The sequence below is a fragment of the Phodopus roborovskii genome, unplaced genomic scaffold (genome assembly GCF_943737965.1).
Source record: "Phodopus roborovskii unplaced genomic scaffold, PHOROB, whole genome shotgun sequence".
In the NCBI taxonomy this organism is placed as follows: domain Eukaryota; kingdom Metazoa; phylum Chordata; class Mammalia; order Rodentia; family Cricetidae; genus Phodopus; species Phodopus roborovskii.
The window spans coordinates 33,487,938-33,500,154 of record NW_026126416.1 but is presented as its reverse complement, the minus strand read 5'-3'; the positions used below and the strand labels follow the sequence as shown (position 1 = coordinate 33,500,154).

General features: G+C 40.7%; 1 protein-coding gene across 1 annotated transcript in view; it reads left to right on the top strand.

Moving 5' to 3' along the window:
* Rtf1 (RTF1 homolog, Paf1/RNA polymerase II complex component) overlaps positions 1–12,217 on the top strand; it is a 54,174-nt gene that overhangs the window by 20,086 nt on the left and 21,871 nt on the right. The window contains exons 3-4 of the mRNA XM_051183675.1: positions 4,495–4,642; positions 8,204–8,408. Coding sequence (XP_051039632.1) covers positions 4,495–4,642; positions 8,204–8,408 — 353 coding nt within the window. The remainder of the gene's footprint in view (positions 1–4,494; positions 4,643–8,203; positions 8,409–12,217) is intronic.

Genomic DNA, 12,217 nt, shown 5'->3' with positions numbered 1-12,217 from the left:
CCTAGTAAACAGTGAAGTCAATGTGTTACTTGTATTTTATAGATAAGAAAACAGTCTCAGGTTAAAGGCTTAGCTCTCTTCCAATTCTTTTGACCCAATTCCAGCACTGTTTGTTAGTAGCCTAGCTATTATTCTTGAGCACTATTTACTTGAAATGTTTTTATTTCACATAAAAATTCAATTCAGAACCAGCACAGGGATAGATTATAGGAGACCATGCCTATAATCCCTTTGCTAGGTGATGAGCTTCTGTTCAAACTCATTCCTGGCAATGTAGTGGATTTGAGGCCAGCCTGGGCTCCATAAGACCCTGGTTCAAGGGATGGGGGGGGGCGTGGTTTCTGCTCTGGGTCCCAAGACCTGGGCGTGTAGGTATGTTTGCCTCTTAGAGGCTCTCTGAAATCTGGAAGTGTCTTTGTTCTCCTGCCTCCAGAATATTTATAGCACTCAGTATCTAGAGGCTACCCAAGTCTGAAGGAAGCAACCACTTCTACCCTATGTTCCTTCTCTTTCATTTGTTTGGAGGGAAACTGGTCCCAGGCTGCTTGTAACATCCACACACCCTAAGATGATATGGGTAGTATATATAGTACACATCTTGTGATTTGTTATTCAACTGCTGCTCATTAAGCTGTTACCTCAGTGAGAGGCAGACTGTAGTCTGTTTTTTAAATAAGAAATGTCTTCCCTCTAGTCTTTAGTTTGGGCTTGCTTTGCTGTGTGTTTGTATAGCCACTTGCCTGTGTTATGTGAGGCTTACATACAGTTTGCTTAGGAGAGCAGCAGGATGCCAGTGTGTATGAGAGTCCTGACTGACAACCCGATCCTCCTCCTTTTCTTGGTAGTTTGTGGATAGCTCACACTAGAGATGTTCTGTTCTTGCCTTTGTACTCAAGAGTTCAGATGCAGACCAGAGGCTTTACACTGGCATAATTCCTCTGACACTTTTAATCTTCAGGGAAAAAGTAAACAAAACACTGAAGTTCAGAAATCGTGTCTTCTCAGATATCTCTTTTGTGGCCGTTAGTGTCTAGAATAATAAATACAGAGAACCTTCCTGACAAACACCCAGTCCATATAAAATCTTATAGTGTTTAGGGTCTTAGAGATCATTTAGACTCTTGATAGGCATTGAAAAGCTTCCCCTTCACTACTGCCTCAATCCTCAAAACAAATCATCGGAAGCCAGCTCATTTCCTGTACTTGATCCTCAATGAAGAACACAGCGGGACATCATCAGTTCTGGCCTGTTTCCCGTCACTCCCCATTTACTGTCCTACACTGACAGCTAAAGACTTCATCTTTCCTCCTCAGTCAGGAGAATAAGGCTTATGAAGGGAGAAGGGATAGGTGAGTAGTCTCTAACGTAATGGCCAGAGGAAGATATTCCTGTATCATTTCTTCTTGCCAGTAAGTCTTGACTATTTTCATTTATGCTTTGAGTCTGTATTTAGGACTCAAATGAGTATAAATTTTAGTATAAAATATTGCAACTGTGACCTATTCTATAGGGGCAAAAAATTTTTGATTATTGGAACCCTTTGAGTCTTCCCCAAAATGCTCAGATTTTAAGTATTTATTTTTGGCTAGTGGAAATACAGGTAATTCTTCCCACTCTGGTGCTGGGAACTAAACAAAGGGCATTGCATGTGATAGCCAAGTGTTCTGCCATTGAGCATACCTTCAGCCAGAAAATTGCTTTTTAAAAGAATTTTTATTTTGTGTGTGTGTTCATGTGTGCATGCATGAATCATAGCACATGTAGGTCAGAGGACAACTTTCAGGAGTTGGTTCTCTACTCTGTCCATCTTGAGATTGGCTCAGGTTGTCGACCATGGCAGCAAGTGCCCTTACTGAACCATTTCATGAGCCCCAGAAATCTAATGTTAGGTGTAATATTCTAATCCTTAAAGGGTCACATTGCATAATCGGTTATTTTCCTTTGGTGTCATGAGCTCATTGAGTCAGCCTCATGAGGTGGGCAGCATTGATATCTGTTAAAAACTGTTGGAAGGAAAACAGCCAATGTTCTTTTCACATTCAGGTTTAGCAAAAAGCTTCTTTTTAAATCAGCATTTAGATTTTTTCTGTTTTTACCCTTGTTTTAGTCCTCCACATAAAGCAGTGAGTATCATATGCAACAAACAGATGAGAGGCAGCTCAGGCAGAAAAAGAGAGTGGAAGGAGAAGGAAGCCAGGTAACTTTATAGTCCTTCCTCGTTGGGTTCACTGTGTGACTTCACATTTAGGCAGTTTTTGCTCTGGTCAAGACCCACCTCCCCTGGGAGTTCAGAGTTTGGCTCTGTTGCTCATTGAAACCCACAACTGTAGGCAAAAATAGACCTAGCTACTCTGACTCACATGACCCTGGTAGCTCAATCTTTTACTCTGAACCACCTCCTATTTCCGCTGAGGTGGAGTCTAGAGTACCAAACACTGGAAAAGGTAGATTGAGGCTATTTGCCTAACTGAGATGTAAATAACAAGTACTGTGTGTATGTTTGTGTTATTTCTTGTAACAATCATTGGAACAATGTACATTATTGACTCTTAATACTGTCTTTGTAGAAAATTGATGAATTTTTAGTTCAGTTAACTAAAAAGGAAATTGAACATATGGACTATTTTGAATTAATTTAAATTGACTTAAATTTCCTGTGACATTTAAAACTAGAAATGCCTGAAACTTCAAATGTAAGAGAAAATTATAATTTCTTTCTAGATGGTGATCAAGATATTGAAATATAACAGTTTAGAAACTTAATTTGCCTATACAAGTCACATTCACTCACATTTTATTTCAGAATATATAGTTTTATCTTCATTACTCTTTAAATGAAAAAATAAATGACAGTAAATTATATTACACCTATAATCCCAACACCCAGGAGGATTACCAGTTTGAGTTCAACTGAGATAGTTTTCAACAATATTTTATCAGTTGAATGTGGGTCTTATAAGGGCATAACTTCTATGGACTGCCTCTCCAGAGTTATCAAAACAACAGCAAACACTATTCAGCATAAAATAATGTACTGGTCCTTGTGAGCCATGTACAGAGTAAGATGCTGTTTTTGTTAAGTAGTAGCTTTAGAAATTTTAGTTTTCAGAATTGAATAGTCTGTGGTGATGAAGGGATTGTCATAATTTAGTGCACAGTCCTTATAGAAAATTAAAAAGTAGACTAAAACTCATCAAGTACTTTTCACCTAAAGTCATTCTATAATAGCAGGTTAAAGTAGCAAAAATCTTTGGGCTGGAAGTACAAACATGTGCTGCCTGTTGTTTTAATTACTCAAATTGCAGGTTCCTTAAATTTAGAAGTCCAGGATCTCATGAAACATTGTTAAATTGTAATCCAGATTACTACTACTACTACTACTACTACTACTACTACTTCTTTGCTGCTGCTGCTGTTGTTGTTAATGTGTATGGGTGTTTTGCTTGCATATATATCTATGTAAACTTTGGGTGCCTGGTACCACAGAAGCCAGAAAAGGATATTGGATTCCCTGGGATTGGAGTTAAAAGATGGCTGTGAGCTCTGGGAACTAAACCTGGGTCCTCTGAAAGAGCAGCTAATGCTCTTGACTTGTGAGTCATCTCTTCAACCCCCAGTCTTTATAATGTTGCAGTCAGTAAAGTCCTTGCAATGCAGGTATGAAGATAGGGGTTCAGATCCCCAGCATCCACATAGAAGCTGGGTGTCATCGTGGTGCATAACCCTACTACTGGGTCAGTGTAAACAAGAAGGCCTATCAGTGAGCTCTAGGCTCAGTGAGAGACCCTGTCTCAAACACTAAAGTGGAGAGCAGTAGAGGAAGACACTTGGCATTGACCTATAGCATGTACATGCACACGCATCATGTGCAGACATGTCCCCATGTACATGTACACTACCCACAGAAAAATAAGGGAAAGTCACAGGAAGCAGGAGACACTATTGCTACAGGGTATTTTGTGAGTTCTTTGACCGCTCCAAATCTAGTTCTGCAATTACTAGCAATGTGACTGACTCAGTGCCTGTCTCTGACTGAATGGGATCATCTGTAAGAACAGTACGGGCTCTTAACAGTTGAGCTGTCTCTCCAGCCTCATAGGCCAGATTGGTAAACAAGATTCCTACTCAGACTTAACAATCTAACTTTACTTACTGCTTCCTTGGAGTTGACAAAAAGTAGCCTGTCCTTTTCCCCTGTGTTTTTGTCTATTTTTCCTGCAGAAAGTTCTCTGTCTTCCTGAGACACAGCTGAGTGCTCAGCCATCCTGTGTGCTCAGCCAGCATGGCAGCCCTCAGCAATTACTGCCCTCTGCACTACAGAAATTAGGAAAAGCTTTGTGTTTGTTTTTTAAAGTCTGACTATGCAGTTCCAGGCTAGCTTCAGAGTCAGAATCTTCCTGCCTCCCCTTCAAGAATACTGGTATTATAAGCATGTATCACCTCATTAAAGTGCCTAGTCCTATTTCAATTTTCCTTTTTTCCCCCCCTTATAGTGGACATTTGGGAGCAATAAAAATAAGAAGAAAGGAAAAGCCAGAAAAATAGAGAAGAAAGGAACCATGAAGAAACAAGCCAACAAAACTGCCTCCTCAGGCAGTTCAGACAAAGACAGTTCAGCTGAGAGCTCAGCTCCTGAGGAAGGTGAGCTCAGTACCCAGCCCAGAAGGAGGCTGTGAGGATGGGAGGAGGAGCCTGGGTGACAGCTGGGCCTCTGCTGTTAGAGCTGGAGACTTAGTTGTTTTCAGTCTGTACTACCAAAGGGCTGTTAAGGCTGCTGGAGTCTGACCATAGATCCCTGCATCAGCCACCTCTCAATATTAGGGACCTTCTCATTCTTTTTCTGGGTAATTAATGGTCTAAGAAGGGAAATCTTTGAAACAATACCAATTCCCATAGAAAATATTCTTCCATGAAGACAGTTCAGAAATTTAGCTGTTTTTGTCAATACTAGTTTGACAGTTGCACTTGTTCCAGGACTAGAATGGTAACCTATATTTTCTTGCCTCCTCCCCCTCCCCAAAAAAAAAAAGCCTACCCTGGTTTGAAGCCCATGTTCATGAATGTAAGCTGAACCAAACAAATTCTGGTATAACTGATGACTTTATATCCATTAGTAATACATGCTTTTTTGTTTTGTTTTTGGTTTTTTGCTATTCAGGTCAAACTGGCCTTGTATTCTCTATGTAGTTCCTGGTTAGCCTTGAACTGGTGATCCTTCTGTCTCAAACTTCTGAGTCTGAGAAAAATAAAAAAGAATACAGAATTATCAAAATCCACTGGATAGGCTTGAATTTGTGAGGAACAAGATGTTTATGCAGTCTAAAAGCATCACCTAGTACACACTATCCTTTATACAGGGAAATCTGGGAATAGTATCTAACCACCTAATACAAATTACCAGTGCTATTAGTCACAGACAGATGTCAGGTACCCTTGCTGTGACATGGAAAGGGAAGGTAGAGGAGACTTGCCTAGGGGGAGGGGAAAAACTATAGCACACCTAGACCTAGCATAGGTGCCTAGTCAGGGCTGGCACAGTAGGAGGAGGGGCAAGGTGACACTTTTAAAGGGAGTTGGACTGTAGCTTGGTGGCAGCCCTCTTGTCTGTCACTCTCAAAGTCCTGGGTTTCGTCCCCAGCACCATGAGGTCGAGGCAGCGAAGGACATAAATCACTTTTGGAATAATATGCTTACCAAATTCATAGCCTAAATTCTTTCTTGACAGAACAAACCAACTAAAACAAGTTGGGGATCATTGTTGCTATTTAAATGTAAATGAAATAAAACTAATATTTAAAATTTAGTTTCTCCGTTGCACTACTCACATTTCAGTTGTCTGGCAGCTGCCATTCAAGTGAAGACTTATTAATTTATAAAGAATACAGGCTGAGGTGGAGAGATGGTTCAGTGGTTAAGGGCATGTACACTCTTCGAGAAGACCTAAGTTAGGTTCACAGTAAATCACCTGTGACTCTAGCGCCAAGAGAAGGTGATGCTCTGGCCTCTGAAGGCACTGTACTCATACATAGACACAAACACACATGCACACGTATATACAAGAAATTAAAAATAAATGAATAAAAGTAGGACTGGAGAGATGGTTCAGTGGTTGGGAGCACTGGCTGGTTTTCCAGAGGACCCGGGTTCAATTCCCAGCACCCACAGGGCAGCTCACAACTGTATGTAACTCCTATCCTAGTCTGAAACCTCACTCAGATATGCATGCAGGCAAAATACCAGCACACATAAAGTGTGTGTGTGTATGTGTGTGTGTGTGTGTGTGTGTGTGTGTGTGTGTGTATATATATATATATATATATATATATATATATATATATATATATATTAAAGACAGGTTTTCTCTGTAGCTTTGCAAAGTGTCCTGGAACTCTCTGTAGACCATGTTGGCCTCGAACTTACAGAGATCCACCTGCCTCTGCCTCTGGAGTCCTGGAATTAATGGTGTTCACCACCATTGCCCAGCTAAAATAAATTATTAAAAAAAATAATAAAAGTTTTAAAAGATTGCGGGTTTATTCATTCGTGAATATAAAGACTGAGATGTTCAAGACAGGGCATTCCCCTTTGGTACAGCTTTTTGCTGGGGCAGACTCTACAGAATCCAGAGGTAGGCAAGGTGTGGTAGTAAACACTCTCAATCTTAACACTTGTAGGGCAGAGGCAGGACAGCCTGATCTACATAAAGAGTTCCAGGCCAGGCAGGGCTGCATGGTGAGATGGGGGTTAACTTTTCCTGTTGCTGTAATAAAATAAAGGAGCAAAGATTTGTTTTGACTTATAAATTTTGGGAAATAGCCCACCATGGCAGGAAAGGAAGGCATGGAGGCAACAGGCTACATTGCACCTACCATCATGAAGCAGAGAGAGAGGAATGCTGGCCCATAGTTTGCTTTCTTTCTTTGTTTTGTGCATCCAGGACTTAAATCCAGGAAGTGGTACCTTCCCAGGCAGGCCTGCATCTAGATCTAGACAGGTTGACAGTCTTCACCATCACAGAATAAGCTTCACATCACAAAATTCTCTTAAACAATATAGCAGGCCTTAATTCTTCAAAACCGTAATGGCATTGAAAGACAGAGACTGATGCAAGGTTTGGTGGTGCACCCCTGTAGTGTCAGGTGCTCTGGAGGCTGAGGCAGTGCAATCACATGAACTCAGGATTTGGAGGCCAGTCTGGACAACATAGTTAGCCTCCAGCTCAAAACAAAATTAATTGGGCTTGCTGGATGGCTCAGATGATCAAGATGGCTTGCCAGCAAACCTGAGAACTGAGTTAGATCCCTGGGACCCCAGATGATAGGAGATCATTGTCTCCAAAGGTTGTCCTCATGAGCCCTGACACATGCACGCATACACACTAAATAAGTAAATGTAATAAAAAATTAGTTAATTAAAAATTAAGAAATAGGCCGGGCAGTGGTGCCAAGGCCTTTAAACCTAGCACTTGGGAGGCAGAGGCAGGTAGATCTCTGTGAGTTCCAGGCCAGCCTGGTTTACACAGTGATTGCCAGGACAGGCTCCAAATCTACACAGAAAAACCCTGTCTCAAAAAACAAAAAGAAAAAGGGGAAAAAAAAAAAAAATAGAAAGGCTGATCCTTATCAAAAGATACTGGAGAGATGTGTAAAGTTTTATAAGCAGTGTTAACAAGTGAATCTTAAGAGAGTATGAAAGTCAACCTACTTTTGTTTTACTTTTTTAAAACAGGATTTCCCTATGTAGTCCTGGCTGTCCTGGAACTAGTTTTATAGACCAGGCTGTCCTCTGCCTCCTGGGTGCTGGGGTTAAAGTTGTACATCACTATGCAGAGCTAATCTTACAGGTTGTTTTTATAGGTAATTTTTTTCACAGTAACAAAGTTGAGTTGAAAGATGAGTATGGTAGGTAGCATTGGCCTTTAAACCTAAAACTCAGGAGGCAGAAGCAAGAAGAGTTTGAAGTCATCTTGTGCTACGTAACAAACCCTGTCTCAAATAGAAAAGGATGTCCTGTTTTATTTTTCCAGCCTGAATTTTCCAAATCTGTTAGCGTTTACCAAAGGCAGGTTAAGGAGACACTCCAAATGAATGGAAATGAATGGAAATGGCAGTGTGCCATTTCATCTAGGAGAGCCAAGGGGTGTCGAGTGTCATAATGGGCTCACCTCATGTAGTGTGAATTTATGTTGGTCTTTTATTACAGGTGAAGTGTCAGATTCTGACAGCAACAGCTCCTCTTCTAGTTCAGATTCAGACTCATCGTCAGAAGATGAAGAGTTCCATGATGGCTATGGAGAGGACCTTATGGGAGATGAGGAGGACAGGGCCCGACTGGAGCAGATGACGGAGAAGGAGAGGGAGCAGGAGCTCTTCAACCGTATAGAAAAGAGGGAGGTGCTGAAAAGAAGGTAAGGCTGTCTCCATCCTGTGTGCTCAGTTTGTTTCTCACAGTTTGATTTCAGGTTATTTTCAGGCTCACAGGAGTGTGAGGCTGTAACCATATAATTATTCTGTTTTCTCATTCATTATAGTCCAATAAGTTACATGAGATACCAAACACACTTCATCTCCCAGGAGGCTTTGTAAAAGATAATTTTGTGGGGTTTTTTCTATGTATGTTTGTTTGTTTGTTTGTTTGAGACAGGGTTTCTCTGTATTGCTTTGGAGTTGTCCTAGAACTAGCTCTGTAGACTAGGCTGGCCTTGAACTCAAAAAGATCCGCCTGCCTCTTTCTCCCGGGTGCTGGGATTAAAGGTGTGCACCACCAATGCCTGGCATGAAAGATAGTTTTGCCAAACTATAATAACTAAGATTTTGAGAGCTGCCAAGATGGCTCAGTGGGTAAAAGCAATTGCTGCCAAGTCTAGTGACCTGAGTTCGATCCCCAGATGCCATGTGATGGAAGGAGAAAACTGACCCCCAAAAGTTGTCTTCTGACCGCTATAGTTTGTCAAGGCATATGTACATTCTCCCTACCACAAAATAGATAAATAAATAAAGCTGTAAAAGATTGTGAGCATGTGTAAGTCACATGTTTGGTTGGGTGTAGTAATGCACTTTCAGCTCTTGAGTGTTTTAGCTCCCCAGCAGGTTGAGATGCAGTCCTTACGAAACTGAAGGAAATCTGATCATTGGAGTGGACAATTGGACAATTATACAGTGTAAACCAAATAGTCTACTTAAGGTCAGTTTTACTAGTAGGTGTTATCCAGTAGGTTTTTCATTAGTTTCTAGTTCTGGTGGTAGAACCTAGGGCCTCAGGCATGCTAAACAAGATTTCTACTACTGAGCTGTGTCCCCCTTTTTGATTTTTATTTTGAGACAAGTTTTTGTTGGATATAATGGCGCATAGTGTTAATCCCAGCACTTATGAGGTAGAGGCAGGTGGATCTCTTGAGTTTTTGGCCAGCCTAGTCTACATAATGAGTTTCAGGATAGCCAAAGCTACATAGTGAGACCATGTCTCAAAAAAACAAAGCACACAAAGTAAATAAAATATAATTAATTTTTTACCTATTTATTTAGTTATGGTTTTTCAAAGCTGAGTTTCTCTTTGTAGCCCTGACTGCCCTGGAACTCACTTTATAGACCAGTCTGGCCTCTGCCTACTGAGTGCTGGAATTAAAAGCATGTGCCACTACCACCACTGTAATTATTTTTTAAAAATAATAAATAAATAAAAGATAAAGTATATTATTTCATTTCTACTAGACAAAAATTATTGAGAAAGCATTAATCTTGATTTTTATATTGTATGTATGTATGTGTGTATGTATGTATGTATGTGTTTGTTGTGTGTATGTAGGTACTCATGTCTATGTGGTCTGCATATGAAAGTCAGAAGAGGGTATCAAGTGTCTTCTCGTATTCTGCCTATTCATTTATGTCAGGATTTATCCTGGACTCTGGTTTTCTTGGCTAAGCTGGAAGCCAGCAAGCCATACTGATCATTCTGTCTCCATCCCCTTTAGATCTGGAATTATAGGAATGTGTAGACTACCTGGTTTGTTATGTGGATGCTGGGATCAGAACTCTGTATCTCTTTTAATCACTGAGTCATCTCTCCAGCTCTTGAATTTAGATGTCAATTTATTAATTAGCAAAAGTAATGTGAGCCAATTGGTAGCAAGGACCTATAATCCCAGCACTTAGGAAGCCAGGGTAGGAGTATTGCTGTAAGATTAAGGCCAGACTGGGGCTCCAAAATGATACTGTCGTAAATAAAACAAAAGGCTGAAATGTTGGACTGGTGATCAGCTCAGTTGTAAATTGCTTGCATGACTTCCCCAAAAGACACAGGCTTAGTCACTGCTCTGCTGTGCGAGCTGAAGTGTTTAGAAGCTGCTTCAGACGCTGGGGCAAAAAGTTCTTTCTCACCTCCCAAACTGGTAAAAGTAAACTTGGCTTTTGTCTTAGGTAACAGAGTGCCCAGAACTAGCTCCTTTCCTGTCTACCTAGTATTTTGAAAAGAAAATTGAAGCACCTTGACAGTTAGACCATTGCCTCAGGGAGCCTGTTTATTCCTTCTGGAGACCATATTAAGTTTCGGGAGTTATCCTCGACAAGAATGTTAGACTTGCAGTCAGCAGAAAGTGGTAGGCATTCATTTTCAGTGTGAATGCCTCCAAGGTAACCAATATTACAAAAAACAGGATTTGACATATTGCACTGGAGTTGTGGGTGAGGAAGGGTGATTTCTAAAGATTGGCTTTATTTTTGAAGCAGGGTCTCACCTTGTATCTCTGGATAACCTAGAACCTGGTATATAGAGCAGGTTGGCCTTGACCTCACAGAGATCACCTGCCTCTGCCTCCTGAGTGTTGTGGTTAAAAGCATGTGTCACCTCACTGTGAGTTTTACCTTTTTAGGGGAGGAGAGGAGAGGAGCTGGGGATCAAACCCAGACAGCTTTTCTCAAACCCAGAGAGCTTTTCTCATGCTAGGGAAGTATGCTATCACTGATCCCCTTGTTTAAGTTTTTCCCCTTTAAGAAGCAGTTGACATTCAGGGACATTTTTTTAGCAACTAGAAGAATGTTGGAAGGTGATGACAAAACTACTCAGAATCAGAAACACAGTATTCTCTAGCTTAAGTGTTTAGCTCTGGAGCAATACAGCATAGCCACTGAGAAACTCTTCATCTTTTGTTGATATTTTGGAAAGTCTTTTGTTGTTGTTTTCTCAAGCTTTAATTTTGTTGTTTTCCTAAGCTTTAATTTTTTTTGTTGTTGCTTGTTTGTTTTGGTGTTTCCAGGCGGGGCTTCTTTGTGTTCCAGTTGGCTGTGTCCCAGAACTCACTCTGTAGACCAGATTGACCTCAAACTCACAGAGATTGACTGCCTCTGCCTCCTGAGTGCTAGGATTAAAGGTGTGCGCCACCACCACCTGCCCCCCCCTTTAAATTATTGTGTTTTAAATTTTATTTTGTATGTGGGTGTTTTGCTTACTTGTAAGTCTATGCACAATATGTGTGCCTGGAAACTGCAAATGCTAGAAGTGGGCATCAGATCACTTGGAACTAGAATTATAAATGGCTATCAGCCACCATATGTGTTCTGAGAATCCAACCTAGGTCCTCTAGAAATTCAGCCTGTACTCCTAAGCATTGAGGAGCCATCTTTCCAACCTCTAGAGACAGAACCTTGCTATGTTGTCCTGGTACCCCAGAGCTCAAATAGTCTGTCCACCTCAGCACCCACCTCTTGGTGGAATACAGGTGTATGCATTTGCTCAGCTTCACCTAGTATGCTTTAAATTAATCGATGTAGCATATATTGGCATTTCATTCCTTGTTAGAGCTGATTAGCATTCCATTATATGTATACTATAGTTTGTGAGTTTATTCAATTTCCATTAAAGTTGTTCCTGCTTTTTTTTCTACTATGAATAATGCTGTTATACAAGTTGATACAATTCAAATATTTAGATGCCTATATTCAGTTAATTTGGGTGTGTTCTGCTGCATTTTTGATACACAATTATTTTCTTTGAGACAGAGTCTCGTGTATCCCAGGCTGGCCTCAGACTTATTGATTAGCTGAGGATGACCAGATCTGAATATTTTCTCTCAAGTCTATTCCAACTTTATGCTTTTGAATAGTTTGTTTAAGTTTAGTTTATATGTGTGGCTATTTTGCCTGTCTATTTGGTGCCCAAGTCAGAAGAGGGCATCAGACTTCCTGGAGCTACAGACAACTGTGAGATGCCATTTGGGTGGGT